The 23905-nt window shown below is 40.6% G+C and overlaps 2 protein-coding genes across 4 annotated transcripts; both read left to right on the top strand.

Moving 5' to 3' along the window:
• The first annotated feature begins 3053 nt into the window (after positions 1-3053).
• On the top strand, positions 3054-7186 carry ciarta (circadian associated repressor of transcription a). The gene is made up of 6 exons (XM_041054116.1): positions 3054-3292; positions 4230-4580; positions 4687-4762; positions 4892-4970; positions 5089-5242; positions 5612-7186. Exons 2-6 carry the CDS (start codon positions 4230-4232, stop codon positions 5990-5992), a joined length of 1041 nt encoding a protein of 346 aa, XP_040910050.1. The 5' UTR covers positions 3054-3292; the 3' UTR covers positions 5993-7186.
• A 1578-nt stretch (positions 7187-8764) lies between these two features.
• On the top strand, positions 8765-23871 carry rprd2a (regulation of nuclear pre-mRNA domain containing 2a). Of its 3 annotated transcripts, XR_005895165.1 has the most exons (13): positions 8765-9230; positions 12467-12596; positions 12888-13039; positions 13300-13352; positions 13522-13648; positions 13800-13975; positions 14406-14748; positions 15499-15699; positions 16212-16403; positions 16510-18614; positions 21421-21586; positions 21707-21770; positions 23741-23871. XR_005895165.1 is itself a non-coding variant. In XM_041053548.1 (10 exons), the coding sequence occupies exons 1-10, from the start codon at positions 9056-9058 to the stop codon at positions 18246-18248; spliced, it is 3288 nt and encodes a 1095-aa protein (XP_040909482.1). In that variant the 5' UTR covers positions 8765-9055; the 3' UTR covers positions 18249-21276. The 3 variants fall into 3 exon arrangements, 1 of the variants encoding a protein (XP_040909482.1); XR_005895164.1 differs by lacking the exon at positions 23741-23871 and having other exon boundaries at positions 21707-21941; XM_041053548.1 differs by lacking the exons at positions 21421-21586; positions 21707-21770; positions 23741-23871 and having other exon boundaries at positions 16510-21276.
• The last annotated feature ends 34 nt before the right edge of the window (positions 23872-23905 follow it).

Here is a 23905-nt window from a genome sequence, read left to right as displayed (position 1 = left end):
AAAAAAATTGTATACTCTGTAAACACATATGTGTTTAAGGTACAGCATAAAGTGTTATTTTGCCCCCGGTAGAAGTTAAAAGCTCTGGAAGTAGCTTGACATGACCTCATTTGGCAGAGGAAGTTCAAACAATGCAGAAAATGTTTTCTGTGTGAATGGGGTCTTCGCTCAGCAGCAGCTTGGTGTAAATTAATTCAAGGTCACTACTGCACAGTGTGGTGTTAATGTCCACTGATGATGTCAGCAAAGTGAGACACATCATCCATGCACATCTGTGAGACCCAAGCTTTCACCACATGGGTTCTTGATGTGTGCACTTGCTCTCATGCAGCGAAAGGTAAACATTTGCACCAGGCTCACTTGTCTGGGAGGTTACCAGGTCATGTCGATCCTAGTCCTGTGGCTTCAGTCAGTGGGTGGCATTGTAAGGATTTATGCACTGAAAGAGACTGACTGCTCTCTCTGATACCTTTTCAAAGGCCCAGTTCGCTTACATTTAAGCTAACCAGCGATAGTTACTGGTTATATTTGCTCAAGTTCCTCAGATGTCTTTGCCTCCAGTACAAGAAATAGTCCCCATGAAGACTGTTTCATGTGTTCTGTGAATTATTTCAGAGTAACAGATATGATGATGTTGAATTTATTTAATGTAATTTTTCCACAGATGAATTTGCTTTGACCTATCTGCAAGCCTACATACCACTAGGTAGAGGCAAAAAAAATGTGCTTTTACCCTTTTAAGACCTTAACGGCTTTTCACATTTGAAATATAGAAGTAATGGGGTAGTTTACAGTATCTGTTGATATTGGTGTAATTTATTATCTGTCAGTATTTTTTAACAAGAAAAGGGAGCACTTAAGGTCTTAGGTTTAGTCTGGCTCCGTTGCACTTTCTGTGTAACATAGATTGTGCAGTGTCACTGTGCACTAACATGATTGTGAAATGTGCAAATGTTTTTGCTGACCCCCGCCCAACATTCACACACACACACACACACACTGCCACCCTACTTATAATTTACTTTGATATCCATTTATTTGGCCACCTGACACACCTGGTTAGAACATGGCTGACTTCTATAAACTCCACACACACATGCCCTACAGGTTTAATTTATGCAACATTATAACAGAAGCTTATAATTGCAATTTCACAATTTCAAATTTGGATGATGCTAATAACTAATGACCATGCATCTGTAATGCAGAGTATGCCATATGAACATCTCCTTCTTTACAGTTGCATGTTAGAACCAGTCTTCAGTTGTCTCACGGCGTTCACAGTTCTGCATAGAGAGATATTGGTACTAGCCACTACTGTTTACATGGTTTCTCTATCAGCTGATAGTATTGGCTGGTGCTGTTTGCATGGTTACTGTATCTATATTGTAATCAAAAAATCTGGAACTAAATGTCCTTATGTAAACTTCAGGAGAACGCATCAAGTCTGTTTTCATAAGATACCAAGGAGCTCCACCTATGAAAATAACGTTACCAATCTACTAATTTTTGGGGAACCCATAAAGACTGCTTTCAAACTCAGTGGGCCCTTTGGAGCTTTAAGTAATTTTGTGACGACAGCAGTGGCAATGCCTATTCATCACTATTGTCTGAATTAAAATTAAGTATCATACCAGTCTTCAAAGATATTTGGCCATCTGGCTGACACTGAAACAGACTCTCCTCCACACCCAGATTTTTTTTGTCCCTGGTCATGCATTCTCTGACACTCCCTTTTCCATTCATTCTGCCAACCCTTCAACACCTGTTATTTACACCCTGTTCTTAGACTGGTAATAATTATAAAGCATCATTCTCATGCTCATTGGGAACATCTACTAATTAGTTAGTCAAGCAGTTATACTACATCCTCCTGTAGGTAACGGCATCCTAATTTTGCATGTGGCAAAAGAAGTGAATCACTCCTCCAGAATATAGCAATCTTGTTATGTAACTATGTAAGACTGCATCCTAAGCTTTGTGTCTCTGGCTCTAATAGGCCTATGAGACCATATCTCCTAAGCTCATCCGTCTTACTTACATTTACTTCAGAATGAGTAATAAAGAAACTGGAGCTTCTTGTGTTCGAACACAAACAAGTGTCACTGCTTTTATTTTGAAAAGGTGATATCGTTCCTTGATTTCCTGAAGGCAAAGCTGAGCCCTTTCCTCTACAGGGACACAGCAGAGATTTATACCTTGCAGATGCTTGGTTGGATCTAGAACACAGCATGGGAAATCAGACAACCATACACACATAGCCACACTGAACAAATGAATATAGAAATGAAGGTTCTTATGATGAGAGAATCTTTCTCCATGTTTGTACACTGTGTATCACTTGTTGGCATCAGCCAAATAAATGCAGTGGAAATACTACCTGCCATGAGGCCCTTGTCAGATGATAAATACACATGATAAATGAATAAGAAGCTGGTGCCAGTGAAATTTTGGCATTTTTGCTTTTAAAAACACTTGATCATTAATTGTCTTTCAATAGACTTATCAATTAATCAACTAACCATTTAAGCTCCGGGGTACTGGTTAATAAAGAAACTACCAGGTCTAATTGACAGGGAAAGATCTGCTTCCTCTTATTATGCCCCACATACTTGGAATATGCTTTTTTTAGGAACAGTAAGACGAATAAAGACAACAACGGTAAACTAACAAAACAAAAAAACATGAAAAAGGTCCAGGAAACAATTACCAGCAGTCTGGCTTTTAATTATGCCGTTATGTTTAGTATTGTTGTGGTAGGTCTATTAAACCAGGCCTAATTTTCATAACACATTTTTAAACAGACGCCAGCTGCCGCGTGCTGTTCTCCTCGTTTCCCAGCCACACCACCCACACGTGCTGCAGTTGAGAGTACGGTGGGATCTACGCATTTACCAGCCAACGGGCGCTATGGACGTCTCTGATTGGCCCAACCGCTGAGCCAATGAGGAACGACCGAACTTGTCTTCAGCCAATCGCGGATCTGTACCAATTCTGCACGTGTAGAGTCCGTTGCGCTCCGGTACTTTCAGTGCAGGTTGGAGATCTGACAAAGTAAACGAAACACGAGCGGAGACCGAAGTAACAGGGAGTCACGGAGCGTAAACTGGATAACAGGCGTGACCGCTGTGTGGACACATCTATGCTCACAAAGATAGCCGTTAGCTTTGTTGAAGTTGTTTCTCTAAGACTTGAAATTGCTCAACTTGTTTAACAAGCTTTAAGGTGCCTTCTGAAGCGTTGACGTTTTGTTTTACCGCTTTTGTGGATCCAGTTCTGCTCCTGGTACAAGGTAATTACCTTCGCCACTGACTTTATTTCTGTTTGTAGGTACAGTCGACTGTTTTTCATGCTCGAATTGCAGATTGTTTAATGTTAGCCACTTCTGGTCATAGGTTTTTATATTAATTAAATACGTTTATAAACCGTAGCCATGGCTGAAGAGTTGAACCAGTCATTAGAAAGCTCCGGAGAACAGGACTTCCAGTGTGGAATCATGTAACTGGTTAGAGGTATATTATTGCTGATGACGTTATACGAGGTAATATCAGTGATCTACACATCTGTCCTTAGATGTCCCAACTGGGTTGAAGCACACACACACACACACGACTTGATAGCCATAGCCATATAGGCGCGCTTTCTTCCCATGTGTCCTCATGTTGACTATATTGCATTCCATTCATGTTATATAAATATTGTGGTGTGAGAATAGATTGCCTTATTAAGTAAACAACAAAGTAATATGAAAAATGAATGTCTCTGCTCGTTTCATATCAATATTACTAATGATCAATGACCTTCGACTATTTGTGAAGTGTCAGTTTCTTCTAAAAGTAACAACAGTCATCCCCTAAAGCAGCAATCCAGAAATATTAGCTCAGGTATTGTGACCTTTCATTTTATGTATGACATTGTACTAAATGTTTTAAAGAAAAGTCACCATGAGGATGGAAGTTTTAAGACAAAATAATATAAGATACACCTTTATTAGTCCCACAATGGGGAAATTGCATAACTAATGGCGAAATTGCATAACTTTACTATAAAAGCTATGATTTGTGCAGTTGAAAGAAAACTGTAGCCCTATCTGTTTAATTTTGCCCAGTGCCAAAAGTTGTAGTTACTGAAGTTCTGTTTGGAGGTGATCACTTACTGTATATTCACCATTAAAAAAGCATTAACCCAATCACCCCTTTTTCTTTACTCTTATCTTCTTGTATGCACAGATGAATTCTTTGGGCAGTTCTTCCAAATGGTCTTCTTACGACTCGCTACCCTCCATCTCCAGCTTTGTCCTCAGCGAGAGTGAGCAGACTGAGGATGAAGCAGACATCTTCTCAGAGGGAGAGGGGGACAGTGGAAGAACAAAGTCCCTCTCAACTGATGAGGGAATCACATTTTCTGGGAACTATCACAATCTCCCAGCCCATTCACATAAACGGCATTCGAGGTCTAAGAGCGATCAGTCTAAAAACTGCCTTGATGAAACTAAGCATCTTGTCACAGCCGCTTCTCCTGGAGCTGCCACATTGGGCTCATCATCAGCAACACCAGGGGACCTGGCCTTTGCTCGGAAAGTATGTACCCTTAAACTAATTCCTAGATCTTTGCTGCAGTTTTTTTGTCATCTGCACAGCAGGTCAGTCATGATATTAAAGCCTGACTTTCTCCTTATTTTCTCAGTGTGCAGATTTGCAGAGGTTTATTCGTCCTTTGCTTGAGCTTCTGCATGGCCTAAAGACAGGGCGATTTGACAAAGGTGAGTGGCTGAGCAATATCAAACGTAATCCTTATCTCTTCTTAAATTCTGTCATGTCCCTGCCTGTGATTAACTGCCTAAGTGCCTGTTTGCCTTGACATTTGGATGTTGTTTTTTAAATTGTGGCAGGTTTAACAAGTTTCCAGCAGAGTGTTGCCATAGACAGATTGCAGAGGATCCTTGGAATCCTACAGAGGCCTCAAATGGGGTAAGACCATGACAAGTAGCAAGCCTAATAATATGACAGTAGTGAAAGTAGGGTCATTGTCATTATCCATACCCAGCATTGTCATTAATGCTTCTACTGTGACATTTTTTTTCTGCAGTGAAAAATACCTCCAAAATCTGCTACAGATAGAGATGATGCTAAAAACGTGGTTCCCTCAGGTTGCATTTCAGTCCATAGATACAGCAAACCAAACTGTCACTCCCCGACTTCTACCACACTGGCGCCAAAATCAACTCCACATGCCGGTTAAGGTGAGCTTCATGTGGGATGTTGTTGTTGTTGGTTTTTTTTTGTTTGTTTTGCTTTTTTTATCAAACAGGCATCAAAAGAAGGTACAATGAGATAAATAAAAACAATAACAAGAAACTAAAAACTATGTTACTTTAAAATATTAGGAGGAACAAGGCAAAACACATTTATGAGAGGGCTGAAGATATAAACTCCTCAGGCTAGTTGTGTCTTTGATTCTATTTAAAAGAAAACTTGTTTATTAATTGACTTGGATTTTCTATCATATCTCAAAGAACTCAGCTTAGCTCTAGCTGTAATAAAACTGTAATTTTACTTTAAGACCTTGGTTTGTTATAGTTGTTATTTATGGTTTTACTTTGCCATTTCAGAAGAGGAAACTAAGCTGGTCAGACCCTGACGACACTGGCAAAGTCCCAACCAAGCAAAAGCACCACCAACATGAAGAACATGGGAGCTGCCAGGCTTTTACGTCACTCGACACAGTTTCCACATGTCTACCTAGCTCGCCTAAGAAATGGAAAACTCCAGAGGAAGAAACAGTTGAATCAGCTGGGTGCAGCTGTAGAGCTGATCATGAGTTTACAGAGAGCACTGGCACTTTAAGCAGGGCGTCATATTTATATAGCAAGAGAGAAAATGAGAATCGGAAGCAGTCTGAGAAATCTCTGCCCTCCCCCTGCGGCAGCCCAGCTACACAAGACAGCTCAGTGTCCTCAAGCGGCACCAGCACTACAAATGACTCACCTTAGCTGGCCTTAGCTGACCTTGCTACCACATAGAGGTGCCACAGCGTGCCAGCCAGAGTAAAAGGCGGAGGGCGGACCTGATTACATAAGCATAAAAGTTAGGTGCAGAGTCAGTCTCTGATGGCTGCAAGCCACTTAAAACCAGAAGAGGAGGAGGAGGGATACAGATAGACACTCTTTAACCCCTGACTATCCAATGTGGTTTCTGATTACACCGGAGTTATTGCACTATATTACTAGGCATTACATTGTTTGTCTGTAAGACACTTTTGTATACATTTACTTTTACTAAGTTAAAAGGTGTTGGAAATACTTTACAAGTGTAATGGGTTAAAGCAGTTTGTGCTGAATTTTGTTTTTTTATCATATCATAGAATGCTGCCCTGACAGCAACAGGATTTCATGCCATTAGTGAAAAACATACGTAGCAGATATCACTTTTATGAAAGTGAGCCAACACAGAGGATACTTGCTGATAAAACAGACTGACAAACAGAACTGACAAACAGAAATTAGCCAGATTCAGCTTGTAACATCTGATGAGTATTTTTTCTAAGATGCAGCCCTGGAACAGTTAAACAAATATTTCAGTTGTGACGTGTAGCAGAGTAAAGGCATGTAGCTGCTGCTCAAATCTGCCAAAAAAACATTTTGCATTAGCATATCAAATACACCTTACACCACAGTCACTACTTCTTTATATACTTAACACCCACATCTTTGTTTCTATGTAAATAAGAATAGCTGTAGTTGCACTTAAAACAGCAAAATGCTGCACAGGAAATACCACAACCTGAGTTTGATGAGGAAATGGAAGATGCTTAGTTGGATATTATTGTGCCAGTTGCTTCTTTAGGTAGTCTTTTTTTGTTAGAAAGACTGGAAAATGTAGTAATTTATTACACACATGACTTTTGAGTGACTTTTCATAGAAGAGTAGACGGGCGTAATGTATTTGATCCCTTGTGAATTAGAAATGATGCAACTGCACTTCCGATGACAATAAGGAAATGTTACACATCTGTTAGCCAGTCGTTGTGTTACACCTGAGATGAGTGCTTTACAGGTGATTGAGTGAGAGACTTGTAATTTCTTTGGTGTTTTATTTGTAAAGCTTTCATTCTGGCACTGCACAAGTATTTGAAAGGCATAAAATGTCAATTTAGCTTATTGTTATCACAAAATGCCCTAAATGCAATTTGTGTCTCTGACTTGCTGTTGTAAAATGTGTAGCCTATCACTCAAAGTGCTTTACTATTGTGTAACAAGGAATAATATCACTGAGATATTGTAAACAAAACTCCATTCCTGAACACATGAGTTATTTTTGATAGCATTTGGGTATTGTTCCACCATATTTTAAATCCAGTATCATTCATGTTGAATGGCGTTTCATTTCTGGTAGTTTGTCACCAGTCAGCCTTAAAGGTAACTTGCCTGAAATTACATCAACTATCAGAAAAAAGTGTATTATTTAAGTAACGATGGTAAATAAAAAATAATAATTTCACCACTTATGTCATTGCAAACCAAATGTGCTGCTGTGTAGATGTCCCTCAGACTTCACTGTTAGTAGTTTTCATTGGCTATAGGTTATTAAAAATCTAAATTGTAAGCATGTGGTAGAGAACAGTAGTATAGTGTAGTGTTGTTTGGGTATATAAAATGTCACCATATAGCATCCTGTAGGACAGGTATTGCTGTTCTGGGTTACACATCTGTGAAACAACATTTGTGAAGTAGGAGAATACTGACAGTTGAGTAAAAATCTTCTTCCCTAGTTGTATGTCTTTAATTTTTCATGTTTTTAGTGCCCAGCTATTTCTGTTTCTTATGATGAAATTGTCATTACTGGTGATTGATTGATAAATGCACATATTTTTATATATTAAATGAAGGATGTGGTTCATCAAAATACACTATGTTTGTTGATTTTTGGAACATTTTTCTTCTTACTTTGTGAAAATATCTCTATCTCCGTTACTTTCTACTTCTGCTCCACAGAAACAGAAGTAAATATTGTACTTTTTAATAACACTGCATTTATTTGACAGTTATAGTTATTAGTTATATTACAGATATTGATATTTACATATAAACCAAATGAAACTAACCAACAGAATTTAAATAGTTAGAATTGGCTCCATATTCATGTACCAGTATTAATAAGCCACTAGTAGTCCAAATACAATGACATATGATACTGTGCAAAAATTTTAGACCCTTTAGATGGTTTGATTCTTATCCATCACGCAACACCATCAGCGAGGCATCTGATCAATCCCATTCTGCAAAATGTGAACAACCCCAAACATGCAGCCAGAGTCCCAAAGAACTATCTGCAGAGTAAAAAAGATCAGGGAGTCCTTCAGCAGAGGGTCTTGGCCCCCATAGACACCTGACCTCAAGAGACAGAAGACACTGAGGCAGAAGAACCATGTAGCAGGGTCTCCAAGATGCTTGGAACAACCTACCTGCCAAGTACCTTAAAAAAAAAAATTTGAGAGAACTGGTGCAGTTTTAAAGGCAAATGATAATACCAGTCTGCTTCAGGGTAAAACGCAGAATGCAGTATTAATATTTGAAATTTCAACATTATTGTATTGCTTCTTTTACTTAAGCAAAAGATCTGAATGTCTCTTCCACCACTGTCCATGTGATTCAATAAGCTGTTACCAGTAACATGCAGCAGGTGACGCTAACAAATATTGGCTTCCGTGACACTGGGTGGCGCTATAATTACGTCGTGTTTGCGGAAGTGTCCTTCATCGCTCCGCCAGCGACGAGTAAACAGACCTCCAGGATGTTGCAAGGCGCTAAGTTCTAGCGTTAAATATTAAATGATATTAAGTATTAGCGGCAATAGAACTCCCCAAGGCGGATAATTTCTAGAAGCAAACAGTATACCGCACATCTAAGGCTTTGTAACGTTACAGTGGCAGCTCAGCGGCTGCTGAATGCAATAACGTTTGTGCTGCGTCGAGCTAGTATGCTAAGCTAAGTGCTAGCTTCGCCTAACTTTAGTTGACGCTGGAATGGTAGAGCGCAGCGCGATCTCCTCCGGTCATGGCAGCGGGAGCAGGAGCCGCTTCTGGCGGGTCGCTGGAGTCTACTTTAGCCAGGAAGTTTCAAAATGTCACGAACACGATGGATTCAATTCAAGGACTGTCAACGTGGTGCATCGACAACAAGAAGTGCCACAGCCTGATCGTGCGGCAGTGGATGAAGTGTTTGAGGAGCTGTAAGTAGCTTTGCTTCCTGTTAAACACACCGTTGTTACTCCGGCTGTGGTGGTGCGCACGTTTTGACAAAGGGGATCCGTACAATCGCCCAGTTAACTAAAACGTAACTTGCTGTTTTTGACTCACTAGCCGACATATGTGTCCTAGCTTGCAACACCGGTGAACCGTGGAGTTTAAAACGTGCGCTCCTCCCAGTGTAGCCTGCTAGCACCCAATGCTGTGCTGAGCTGATTTTAGGTGTCATCATTTCCCGCTTGATGAAATATTTTCTAATGCAAGTGCAAACTGGCGCTGCCTCGTTTGTTGACATGACAAACGTGGGTTGCTCGCTGAAGTTCTTGTTAAGGGGTGTGTGTGTTATTTAATTTTATATTCTGTATATCGCCAGATCACAACAGAAGTCATTTAAGGTTGCATTTCCTATAGAACAACTCTATACCTTGTTCTCTTATCAAACAAACTAAATAGCTTTATGTTATTTATCTTATTTACACGACGGCATGGCATTTCTGTCTCTACATGGTCGCGAGTTTACAATTCTTTAGGACAGTATCAGCTGGGTCCGGCATTATTACTTCATCTTGTGACTTACTATTGTTGTTGCATATTGTTCTCACATGGCACATTTTTCTAAATGAAGTTGTCACTGAAGTCTTGGCGTCTGTTCAAAGTCAATTCCGGCTGCCTTTTTTCTCACGTGCGGTGTGCACTTTACTTGATGGGAACTTGGAGGTCACAGGAACTGATGAGCAAATCTTTGGTCATGTTATTCAGAACAGGGATCTGCTCTGTTAAGTTCTGTATTTTTCTGTGTTGATGTGTGAGGACGGCTGTTATTTAGTTAAAACAAACCCATCTTTTGATAACAGTGTTGATAAACTGCTTTGCAGTCTATTGACTGATGAATTCACAGTGTAGCAGTGTAACAGTCAAACCATGACCTCGTTCAGGGTTTTCAATAGTGGTCGTAATCTATCAAATGATGTATTCTCATATTTTAGTAACAGAGTAACAATGTCAATTCCAGTTATAATAATAGGCACTGTGTATCTTGTATGTCATTTGTACGAGCTGTCTCTGCTGAGCTGAGATCTTGAAACAATTATCGTATGTTTTTCTGCTTCTGTTTGTAGGTTTGGTTTGTGTAACTTTAGCTGATTAACAGTAAGAGGTTGTGCTTCTCAGCCTGCAGTTCCAGTATGGTTTCATCTTCTGAAACTCTGTATTTCTTTACTCAAAAATAAATTGCATAACATTTGCTACAGGATCAGTCAAGAACAATGCTGAACATTTTTCCTGGCGCTCAAAATTTGACGCTGCGAGTTGCACCCATAGAGTCTACAGTATAACCACAAGAACCGTTTGATAGGGTTCAGTCATCTTTTGGTGGTGGCCTCTTTAACATTTTCTATGCTGCTTTTTCACTTTCTATCTGCCATTTGATGTAGTTTCTGTATATTAATTACCTGTTAGCTCATGGTTTCAGTTGTGACCTTTTTTTTATCTTATCCGTTGCTGCCTGTAATAGATATCAAAATACACCTAGCAGTTATGTTCAGTTTTACTTCACAAAGATCTATTGTGTATGCCATTGGGTTAACCTGAGGAGGTCCTTTTTTTAATAATGGAGGTTTGTCTGGTTTCTGTCATGGGAACGTATTGATTTTAAATGAAATGAAATAAATAGGTAACTGATTGTTATAACTACCTTTTCTTCCACTTGCTTTTATTGTGCGTAATGCAGGAAACTTTTTTGTGTATGTAAAATTAATTTTGTATTTTTGATGTGTTGCTGTTTTGATGTTGCAAAGCCATTTCTGTGTTTTTGGTGGGAGATAAAGAAAGAATTTAATAATGGACTTCTGTGACAAGGTTAGACATTGGTTTTCTCTCATACTCCATGAAAGTGGAGAGGTTTGCCAAAAGTTAGATGTGGCCATGGCTCATGGCTTGTTGTTTGCATATTTATGGTAATGTGTGGTAAACTGTGTTTCAGTGTGCTCAAATGCACTTTGACAGAGAACAGTCTGAAATATCTGTTTGCATGGATTAAAATTTTATCCATATTTCTGCTTGTCATTGTCAAATTGACTCGCTATAACTGGTGATGGTGTTTTGGTGAACACTTGAGTAAGAGACATTGCTTTTTCTTAACTTCACCTGGAGGATTTCAGAAATCAGGGGAAGTTTTGTCTGCAGCAGTTTTCCTTTGAGTACAAGTTTATTGGCTGTGAGTTGAAACCCATTGTTTTTGAAGGTATGTTTAAAATACTTTACACCTTGGTAAAATTGTTTAAATTTTAAACAAGTTAATCGGTTTCATTTAGATCTTTTTTAATCATAAGTCTAACTTGGATCTATTAATGTACTGGTTATTATACCTTTAGTACTTTTAAAATACTGAAGGAGTTACGCCTCTCACACAGCTTCTAAAAATCATCCGGTAACCTATTTTGGCACAGAAGACTTGGAATAGTTTTGTACTTGATAGTTTTGCTCCCTTATACCTTAAGGGAGCAAAACAATTGTGTCATGTAGGTGAGGACTTGTTTTTTTTTTTGTGAATCAAATAAAGGTTTTATGGGAAAAGCTGAACTCAGTAAAGTATGAATACAATTATTGATTTGGCATCTGTATCACAATATTTGAAATGATACTCATCTCTGTGTGTGTAAACTAAGTGGGCTGTTATTTCCCTCCACATCCAAAGCTCATTCAAAAACATAAATAGCAACAAAGGTTGTGATCATGGTGTAATGTTGTTTTGCATCATTTGATGTTGGTTGAATGTCATACAGCCATTGATTACATGGTCTCTTACATTACTCTTTCTCTTTCTTGCCCGTTTGATCAGTTTAAATCTCTAATGAAACAGATTTATTGATGAAGAGATGATTAGTCACAATTTAAAGATTATTGTTACGTATTTATCTGTTATTAAGTAAATTAGAATGGTTAATTTACTGCTATTATAATTTATTAATTAATTTATCATTTTTCAGATTTTGGTAGTAAAATAATGGATGCTTGTCATTTTGACCTAGAGTAGGCGATTAATTGGTTAATCATATACATAATCAATAGATTGTAGCACTACCAGTGTCTACAAATTCCTGAAAACTGTCAAAAGTGATGAGCCTTTTTTCAGGTGATTTAGATTTAACTCTTCCCTCTGCAGAATCTTCCTTCCCTGTCAAACTCAAACTAACATTACTGTCTCTCTGTTCTCTAACAGCTGATGCCATACACAGACTCAACCTGTTTTACCTCGCCAACGATGTCATACAGAACTGTAAAAGGAAAAATGCCATCGTCTACCGTACAGCATTCGCTGAGGTGCTTCCCGAAGCCTTCGTGCTGATCAAGTAAGTTGTTTGTAGAAACGTGATTTTATGGGGAGGGGGAATTTTGTCAGACTGTCCTGATAAAGAGTATGTTAGATGCAGCGATAACATTTGTGTAGGTTGCCCTGTTTGTCCTCTCCTTCCTGTCAACCTCATCCTTTGTCTCCTCATTTTCCCTGTCTCTTCTGTCCTTGTCTGTGTTTTATTCATTCTAAGAAATTCCTCACACATAAATAAAACAAATGTCATTACGACAACATAAATCTCTGGCCTGCTTTGTTCTTATTCTGTCATCCCGTCTTGTTTCCCTAGCCGTGAAGGTGACCCCAAAGTGATTAAATCAGTGGAAAGGATACTGTCCATCTGGGAGGACAGGGCCGTGTATTCAGGGACACTCATTGCCGAGCTTAGGTGTAGCCTAGTCAAAGAGGAGTCCCCTCCTGAGACACCTGTGGAGCAAAAAAGTAAGTGTGGGAGTATTTTTTTTCCTCACCTTGTTTTGACATGATAATTAATATTTCATCACCAGCAGTGCAAAGTCTTGATTGTATTTTGTTTAAATAAATTTTGAGACACATTTCATAAGCAGACTTTGTATTTACTTTGGTGTTACTAGTTATAGTATGTTGTTGTATTAGATTGCTATAGATTTATTTACATTTAATTAATACTGATATTTTGCTGTTTGATGTGATCTCAGATTTTTATTCCCTCTCTTTTTAAGCTCCAGTTGAGTCTAAAGCAGATCTACGGTCCAAGGTTGTTGCTGAGTTTGTGGTAAGCACGAAGTTAAAGCTATAAGCTGAACTAAAAACCCTAACTACACTGCTATTTTATAAATTATGCCAACAAAAGATAGCTGTACTCGTAGTTGTCCTCTTTCTTCCTCCTTTACTCAAATACTGTGTTGGTCTGACATTGGGACTGACTGCTCCATCTGCTTTAGCCCCAGGCACTAATAGACCAACTGTCCAAGTACAAGAGATCTCTGGAGGAGGTGGACCTGAGAGAAAAACAGCTGGCAGCTATGAGGGTTGACATCTGCAGTTCCGACGCCCTCAGGAAACTCAAAGGTGCCTAATTAAGTCATTTTCTACTGCTTTACTGTCTAATTTACTGCAAGATCAGATGAGTCGAGATCAGCAGCAACGATTTAGTATCTGTGTCTCGTTCTCTGTTTAACATTCCCTCCAAAATCACACCACCGTAAACTGATTCTCACAGATAAGGCTGGAGGAAAGAAGTTCTCCAAGGACTTCGAGGAAGGAAGCGCACAGCTCCAGGGATTTGTCAAGTTTCTTGACAAACAGAGCAAAATAGGACCTCCTCTGATGGAGGCCCTCAACAATGCAGATATCTTCTATGAGATGCAGTACAAGGAGGTCAAGATTGTCGCTAATGTAAGTGACGTGGATTTTTAGTCCAGTTCTCATTCATAGGAAATTTAATTCATCTGTAGCTTTGCACAACCCCATTAGCCTATAGTGCAACCCTTTCTTCACACTTCTGCAACTATGAATTTGTTTGAAATGCTACATCCATATAATTTATGAACATGTGTTCATAAAAGTAAAATAATGCCAGCATTGTTTGTTTTCCAGACATGGGGGTTATTTTGTTCAGGCTCTTATTTGTTAGTCACTTCTAGTCTATAACATGCAGATAACCACTGTTACCAGTGATAATTCCTGCTGTTTCATGGCAGTATGATCATAAATTAAATTACGGTTAGATGGAAGGGACAGATGTCCTTCACAAAAGATCTTAGTTTGCGAAGATTGTTTCTGTTTTCTTTTCATTCATTAATACATCATTACCTCTTCTCTCAAGGCCTACCAAACCTTTGCTAACCGGGTGTTGCACCTCAAGCGCAAGCTGGACACCCTGAAGACCACCTTACCAGACCTGGACGAGTCGCCCATCCCTTCACCCTCTGCAGACGCACCATCTCCAACAGGGTCTGAGTCCCCATTCCGTGGTCTGGACATGGCCAACTCCGATCCAGATCTTGATGGCTCTGTTATGGATGATGAGGCGGAGCCACCGGCCCCGAGCCCTCTGTCCTCGCCCGGGGGATCCCCCAGACACCCACAGAGTCACGGAGAGAATGACAATCGTGAAGTGGAAGACATGGAGCTCTCTGATGAGGAAATGGACAGTGGTGGCATTATAGGTGAGGAGGTGGTTTAGGGAGTTTATGGCCGACTGCACAATGAGGGCTTTTTAAATGCTATATTTAAAAAAAAATCTTGTTTGATTGTTCCTCCTGTAAAAATGTGTTGAAATAATAAAAATAAGCAGCTCTGCTAAAAACAGACAAGTGGAGTCAGTGAATCATGCGAACAAACCACAAGAAACTCATGTTAATCAGAATCAGAATAAAAAAAACTTTATTAATCTCCAGAAGGAAATTCTTTGGTTACAATCAAACTCCTAATGGAAAATGAAGAAAATGAAACGTAGTACACAGAAGAGTTGGAAGATAGAGGTAAGATACATTTTTTTCTATAGTAAATAAAATAAAATAAAAATAAGAACAAAACAAAAAAAAAAATAGTGGAGAAGATCCAAATATTTTGCTTCCAACTTTGGTTCCAGGCAATTTCTCTGGATCACTTCCTACCAAGGGTAGAGTTACCTAATGAAAATTTGCTGAATTTTAACAACTACAAGCAGCTTTAAATGTGTAATTTTACAGTTTTGTGTCCAGTTTTTCATTTTCTTGGCTATAGCATCTTCTGCACCTGCAGTTTGCCTTACAACCCTCTTACTTAAAACCGTGTCAGCATTTTTTTGCAGTGTATTACTCTAATGGAGTGACTTCTTCTTAAAATAATTGAGTGGCCTAAATACAAATTACTGGACTCAAGCATTGTTACATACACCCCATATCTCATGGCATCCAACCTGTTTTTCTCCTTAGTTGAGGAGCAGAATGAATCTCCCGCCCACCCAGAGGTCTCCACTCCAGTCCCTGCAAAGAAGGAACCATCAATAACAACAGAGCAGGCTGTCGCACAGGTCACGCCCCCTGTAGCACCTCCTGCAGCAGCTGTGGAAAGTGTTGACCTGGGTAAAATTGGCTCCATCCTCAACAGTTTAAGCTCGGTCATGAAGAACACAGGTGAGAGATGGTGGCTGTTCTGACATCATTAAAAACTGCTGGAATTACAACCTAATAAAACTGAATGACACTCTGAGCTGTTCTGATGTTATAACTGTTACTGTCTTAACCTCACAGCCATGTCTCATTCTGACACAGTGCACACCTCTACAATGCCCTTGTGCACATCTGATGTCGTAATATTAAACTCTTAAAAACTCTAAAATAAATTTTAAAAAGGTATAATAATATAATGTAGAATATGTATTATGTCATGTGTCAAACATTTTTTGCACTGATGGTTTAGTGGTGTCTCTTGACGCCTGCTATTAAAGAACTAACTTACTTTGTAAATGGTAATATGTGGTGGGAACCCTGATGTATCTGCAACACAGAACTCAAGAGGTCTGAGTCCCAGCATCCTCCTTTAAAAGTTCAAAAATCACTGAAATCTTCCAGTGCATTTGTTTAACATCTCAGCGGTAAGCTGTGGTGTTTTACACTTGAAGTGAATGTCCCTCTCTGTCTTTCAGGACCATTGGTGGAGAGTCCTCCTGCAGCTGCCCCTGCTAGCTCCTCAGTGAGGACCACACCTGCTGTCCCTGCTGTCCCTGTGGCCTCTCAGGATGCTAGTTCACTGGTAAACCTCCTTTCCAAGGTGGACATGAGTCCTGCAGAGCTCCTCGGTGCCCTGTCCAAAGTCCAGGGCCAAAGCAGCCTTGAGGGTGAGAATAAGGAGTCCTCTGTTTCTCTTTTGTTTGAAACAAAAAAAAATTGACAAACAACAACTTGCTTAAAATACATTTCTTTATTCTTCTTTTCCTTACCTAGGCATCACCTCTATTCTGAGCAGCCCAGCTACAAATGTCTCCTCAGCTTCCTCCAGTACAGGCAAGATTCCTCCCTCTCCCTCATCCATGTCTGCATCAGCAGTACCCTCTCAGAGCCTGTCTCTGTCCTCTGTTGCACCTGTGCCTTTTTCACGCAGCTCTACTGTAAGGCAGAGCACAAGCTCCCAAGTCCCCCCTCAGACTGCCAACCCAGCCTCTGCCCTGGTCCAGGCTCTCCACAGAGATATGGATTTGACAACAGAGTCAGAACCATCCTTGTCGTCTAAGAGTTTAGAGTCTAAAATCCACAACTTCTTGCAGGGAAACCCTGCTTTTAGTGCATTTGACCTGGGTTTTTCTACGAACCCAGAGAGAGGGGAAAATCTCAGCCCAGTAACTGGGACAGACACACAGGATGGGACCCCAGTGCGGGACGAGGGTGGAGGCACCCCTACTCAAGATGAGATCATGGACGAACCTGTGGTGGTCCCCTTCACTGCCAGCACAAATCAGCCATCTATTGGAGAAACTGTTAAAACAGCTCCCACTGCATACCAGGATAGCACTCAGAAGAACCTCAGCAATTCCCTACAGCAAGCTCACTTGCTGCCAGGTGCGGCTCAGAATGGGCAGGTCTACCAGTCGCACCCTTGTAGCAGACAGACGATGCCAGAGCATGGGATCACTGCACCTGTTGCACATTACCAACAGATTTCTGCACAAGCAGGGGGGCCAGTGCCTGGAGAAAGAGCCCCAGGCAGTGTCAGTGGCACACAGACAGTTGAAAGTTTTCAGGGAGTGAATGAAAGGGGTTGGTACAGTGACACTTACCCAGAGGGGAGCTCTCAGCAACCCAGAGGCTACAATGTGACAGGGCCTGTAGGTCCTGGAGAAAACACGATGTCGGGACTTTATCCATACCAAACTGAACAAACTCGGGAACCTCAACAACTGGCCTCCCAGCATGGCGCCACCACATCTCCCGGCTTCTTTAGAAGAAACCTCCCTCCTGTCCCTAATTTGCCTCCCCCTCCTCATGCCTTTGATGCCCCACCTTCTGCTACCAGCAGTACAATGATTCCCCCAGATCAGCAGGGGATTAGGGGAGCAGGGGAGGTGACCAGAGGCGATAGTGCCATCGGTGGGATGGTGGTGCACGACCATCAGCACAAGTCCATGTTTCGTTCAGATGATCCGCTGTATGAACTTGACCGACCTCGCCCTCGTCACCTTGACGATGTACACCCTCACCCAGACAGCTTGCGTTATCAGGAGGACCTTGAGCAGTACCATGATGAACACCACCGCCACAATGCCCCTCTCTTTCAGGGTGACACTTACCACCATCCGGATGATCCATACTACAGGCCAGGCAGCCCTCCACACCCGTACCCCAGAGGTCGAGGCACCACTCCTCCCCCACACTCACCCGCAGAAGACCCTTACTATACCTATGACTACCAGCGGCACAGCCCCCCTCCTCCGCACTACACTCCAAGAAGACCACCACCACCACCACCTCATCTGGAAATGCGACATCCTGGTCTAAGACCTCCACTTCGGCCTCCCCACCCAGCACACCACCCACCCCCTAGAGGGCCCCCGCTTGCACCCTTTCCTCGGTTCCATGGCCCCAATCCCAGGTTAAGAGGCAAACGTCCAGGTCCAGGTCCAAGAGGAGGGGGAAATGCTGGTCCAATGTTTCCCCCGAAAAGACCCTTTCCACCTCCAAGATACTGACTGAAGACTTTGGTTTGAGCTCTCGAAATCACTGTGGATGTCATGAAGGCAGGAGCAGGACTTTTAAGATTGTTTTGTGGTCCACGCTGTGCCACAAGACGCCTCAGAAAATCTGAAACAACAAATGACAGTGAATCAAAGTGCAGACACTGAGGTGGGCATCAGAGGACAAAGTTATGCAGAAGAACAAAATTCAACAGCTGCCAGAAGAAACCTGAACCTGAAACCTGAAAATGGCGACAAATAAAGGATGTTCAGGAGGTTGAGGAGAACAAGAGACAACACCAAGAGATGTAAAAGAAAACGGAGGCTCTGAGAGGGCTGCTGAACTGAAGAGTGAAGACAGAAGATTAAAGAAAATAAGAGGTGGATATATATAATTCACTTTTTGTGTTATTTTCTCCAGTAATGAAGCATTGCATTTAATAGGAAATTTAGCATCAGTTTAATGTAGGTCAGAGTGGGTGCATGGTATGAGTGTGTGCATGCGGTCAAGTGTAAGGCGACTAGTCAGAGGCCATTCCTCATTTTCTTCCAAGTTAAATCCGGAGATAGTTATTTTTGCTAAGAGAATAAGAAACCGATGTAGTTGGTGCAATGTTTCTGCTGTTATTTAGTTTTTCACTGAGCAGTTTTAACTGCTCCTCTTCCCTATCAGCAGTGTCCCAGTAGCTTTTGGTAAAACATCAATTTAAATTTCACTTTGGGTATTAAGAAACACAGTGTATGTTATAGAATTCCTTCTGCAATACACGTTTGCATATTTGGGGAAGATTATTTTTCTTTGTTCCAGCTCAGAATGTTAGATTTGTCAAGCAATGCTTTCTCCAGTAGTGCGTAAGGTCCCTTCGGCGATAGTTTCATGTCTCATCGAGTTCCTTGAAGGAGAGCGACACAGGTCTAGTCAAAGGGCGAGAGAGGTGTGACGTTTTTTTTTTTTTTTTTTTTTTTTCCACCCACCAACACCGACGCAGAAGAAGTGAATTTTTGGAGGGGATGAAGATTCTCGTCTTCAGTTTCGTTTTACTTGTACTGACCAATAAAAATCTGAGTTTAAAAAAATGTGTTGTTTTTTTTTTTTCCCCTCTTTCCTCTGATCCTTGAATGTTCCACAGCTGCCCTCAACTACCAGTCATCATCTATATATCATGTTTGGGTGTGCCTAAACTAAAACATGATCTTTTTGGTGGTTGCCAGAGAAAATAGCATAGCAATGTCTGTCAGAAGACCATCAAATTACATTGCAGAATTTACTGCATTTTATAGTAGGCTTTGCTAATTCAGGGCAAAATTTAATCACTAGTCTAATACTGTCAAAAATAGTTTTGTAAAAAGTCATAGTTGAAATATCCGTTTCCTATCAGATCTAAAAAACGTTGCTGTTGCCATGTAACATTATAATACCAGAGTCTATGTAAGTAATGTTAGACTAAAAGAATAGAAAAACCTCTTACACTTAAGTACATTTACTGTAAATAGTAACTAGTTGATAAAACTGTCCTTTGTACCATTTAATTACTTTCTGTTGTTTCAAAGAAGCTGCAGCCGTTTCTAAAGAACAAACATATTACAGGTCACATTTAAAATCCTTAAAAAAAAATGTCCACGTCAATGTCCACACTGAGGCTGCATACTTCAACCTGTGTGGACATTGCTGTTATTTAATACTAGCTGGTTTGTTTAACTGGTCGTCTCATAAAACAAAATCTTATGTTAAAAAACACAAAACAAAGAAAGGTTTTCATGGGGTTTCTCAGACCACAGTTAACTGCCCCTGAAAGTCTGTTTAGGTTACTGAGTGTGGTCAGCTATAGAAGTTAGAGGAGTCACATGTTGCAGTTGTAGTTTTTTGTGTCTGTGTAGTTTGTTGTTACTGCTGTTGGGTGTAGGTTTCAAATTGGCAGATTGGCACAGAACAGATTTTTTTCATGTGACTGAAGTTTGCCCAACACTTGTATTTTCAGTGGAGTCTGTTCTGCTTAACTTATTCTGTATGATTACATATTTAACACTTTAGCTAAGTGTGTTCTTCTTGAACTTGAACCTGTAGAGTTTTGGAATTATTTATAGCATTCAACCCTAACCTTAACCCTAACCCCCCCCCCCCCCCCCCCTCCATTGTCTCCCTTTGGAAAACAGGTGTTTTCGTCCCTCATGACACAGAGGAGGATTTTCCCAGTCCCAAATTATTCCTGCTTCATTAATGGAGGAGGGGGACATTTAATTTTGAGGCCAAACTGTCTCCACACAGAGCTGCAGTGTCAGTTTGCAAGACAAAGTAATAATCAGCCAGATTGATTAGGCAATTACAAATTAATTAGTAAAGGGCCTACGTGATTAATTAATAAAAAAAAATCAAATGTAGTAAATTTGTCTTTTGAGTTGTTAAAAACTTTGTTAGACTGTGAAACTATTTTTTAACGTTATGCTCTAAAAAGAAATAGATGCTTCATCATCACATTTAGCCGCTTATGCAGAATCTTATTCGCTTTACTGTAAAGTCTTACACTCCTGGAATTTAATCGATGTGCAAGTATCGTAAAGAAATAGAAAATAAACCGTCACTCTTAACCTTATTGATTTTTCAAAACACACGTCGATCTAGATGAGCTACTACCTGATTGCTCCGCTTGGTTAAAACGGGGTTTAATTCAGACCTGCCGGTTTCGTTCGGGTTAATAATTAACGAGAACAAAAAGTTTTGGTCACTGCGCTCATGCAGCTCTGCAAAAACACGGCGTTAGGTGAGATGATGGAAATAGAAATAGAAAGTGGAGCTAAAAGTTAAGTCGACGCTTTATTTTAGCTTATTGGAGGTTTGAGGAATTTAGCCACATGAGAAGCAGACAGATAATAAATGGTCTTTTCAATAGTGCAGTCAGCCGTGGTGAGCCAGCCGTCGCCAGATGTCAGTAGATATTTCCAGGAGCACTTTGACTTTATTAGACTGCTTTGTTAAACGTGCAGCAGCCATGACCAAAAAAAAAAAAAAAAAAAAATTATGTAAGAATTCTGTATTTGGCAGGGAGATTGTTAATATTTTTGTTCCTTAGTTTATCCTGAGTGAGAAATAATGTTTACCTTCTTGAATGTTTCACTTGCAGAAATCTTCCATCCCTTGAATTTTAACCTATTTCCTGTCTCTCCCCCTTCCTCCTGTTTTCATCCTCAGGGATCCAGAGCCACACTTTGATGTGTCTGATGTGATGGCAACCTTCCCCACATGTTAACTGATGGAAGTAAGGGGGTGGGGGTGATGCTGTGGTGGCTCTCCTCTTTCAATCCTGCACCGCTTCCAGTGACGGCTTTACTTCACGGTCTGACCTGAGTGCAGCTGAGTAAGCCCCCAGTTTAATACATCAGAAACTTGAGTGCCACTAGCAGGAAATCAAAACAAGCAATGCAGGCAGGGAGAAATTTTTAATGCTGAAACTGTTTCTCTCTGTCCATGTGTTTAGATATGTGTTTGAGAGAAATCACAGGAGGAGAAGAAGGACAGATGGACAGAGACGGCCACGTGAAGTAAGTACAGCCAGGATTATGAAATACTTGTTCAACATATTCTCTTTCTCCTTCTCCCTTTCTATACCTCTCTCTCATAGACAGGATCACTTCACATTGCTATCAACAATACCAGGTACTCATACACCTTCAATATGTAAAATGCAGATTTTTGTGAAATAAAGGATCATTGTTTATATCAAAATAAAGCAAGGTTGTGTTGTGTTGATTTCACTACAGGAAAGTGAGGACCTTTGATGACCTTTGCCCTCTGTTTGAGTTATAGATCAGGCCTTTTCACTGCTCCAGGAAACATTTCTGTCTTTAACTTAAAGCCAGTGGTGGAATATAACATGGTACATTTACTCAAGTACCGTATTTGATGTATCTGTACTTCACTTTTTCCTCCACTACGTTTACTTAACACTTGTAGTTGCTTGATTCTTTACTAAATATAAAACTCTGATACAAATCAGTTTGAAGTATTCTCTAACATCAGGTTTCATTTTTCAGAATTCCAGCACAGAAATGAGGCCTTATACTTTTGAGATGCAGGTTGAAATACTTTTACTGCACGAACAGATTTCATTCACTTGTTTTGAGAAAAATGGGTCATGAAAATTTTTCAGGACACAATTAAAGACAGAAATATCTTTATACAACTGGTGCTTGTACAAAGCACAAAAGAGACTGAGCTGCTTGCACATTAAAACATTACATCTAATAATGTAGTCTATATGTAACAACTATGAAATAGGCACTTTTACAGAGCTTTTAGTTTGGATACTTAAATATTTCTGGAAATTGTGAAGTATCATCGTGTGTGTTTGCAGCTCGTCACCAGATGTCGTTGTTGGTTTCACTCGGAAATAAAAATGCATTTTGTCAAGAAATGACACAAATCACGTTTTCAAATCGCAGTTACGAACATCATCCATTCATACTTGATCAAACCCAGATGAACTCAGTCTTTGCCACGCCTGCACTGTAGGCTTATACTGAAGGGCGGTAGGCAGACGGGATTTAGTGACTGGTGGCAGATGGCAGCCTTAACATTAGAGACAAGCCGAGGAGATGCTCTGCTGTCGGAAATAAAGGAATTAATGGCGTGGTTATAGAGAGATCTGAGCCCCGGAGGTTTGCTGTGTTAATGCTGTTGCTGTCATTGCTTACGCCGAACGGGTCCAGATCGTGACTCCTTTGAAGTGCCGCCGTGTGCGCATGTCGGGTGTGTGCAGCCTGCTGTCATGTGGGCTCATTGTTTACATGCTGCCGAGATTTCACAGAGGGTGTGTATGTCTCTGTATGTGTGTGTGTGTGTGTCCTGTGAAATTACGGCCCGTGCATTTACGAATACACTTATGGAAATACTGACTTTTTCCTATCAGAGAGGTAACATTGCAGCCCTGATAATGAGTTGAGTCGAGCCATTTCAGGACCATGGCCAGCTCCACGGCGAGAACAAAAGGCGGATTTACATCTCTTGATGTCAGGGACCGTCTGCTAATTATCCGGCCACACAGAAAACGAAAAATATAATTAATCCCCCTGAGCAAAGGCCTGCCGCCAATCTTTTCTTTTGATTTTTAGTCTCCCATAACACTCTATTGCTTAAGGTCTAACATAACCTAACATATGTTTTGTATTCATCCAAAGTGCCTCAAAGCCTGATATTAATGTACATGTGTGTGTTAGTAGTATCCCTTCTCTGGTCACTGAACTTCACAGACCTAAGATGAGATGTCACCCAGAAAGTAACTCAACTAAACTGGACTAAATAAAAGTGTACATCATGTGAACAGACCGATGACCTGTCCAGGGTGTATCCCACCTCTCACCTCACGTGCATTCATATGTACAACACATGAATGTACAACACATGAATGCCTTCGACTTAAAATAACACAAATTCAACCATTTAGCATCACACCGCCTGATCATGACTGTGTTTTATGACTGTGGCTTTTTATTTCTCCCTCCTCTGACTCCAGCCTGCGCGGCTGTCACAGGGACTGGTAGTTTAGCGACGGTCCCTGGCGACAGACATCACGGCTCGTACAGCCCAGGGGAGGGATGGAGCTGAGATGGACAGGGAGGGAGACACCGGCTTACGACGTCAAAGGAGTACAGTCACACACACACAAGGAGAGGGAGAG

Source organism: Toxotes jaculatrix, chromosome 13, assembly GCF_017976425.1.
Source record: "Toxotes jaculatrix isolate fToxJac2 chromosome 13, fToxJac2.pri, whole genome shotgun sequence".
Lineage (NCBI taxonomy): Eukaryota > Metazoa > Chordata > Actinopteri > Toxotidae > Toxotes > Toxotes jaculatrix.
This window is presented reverse-complemented; position numbering and strand designations above follow the sequence as displayed.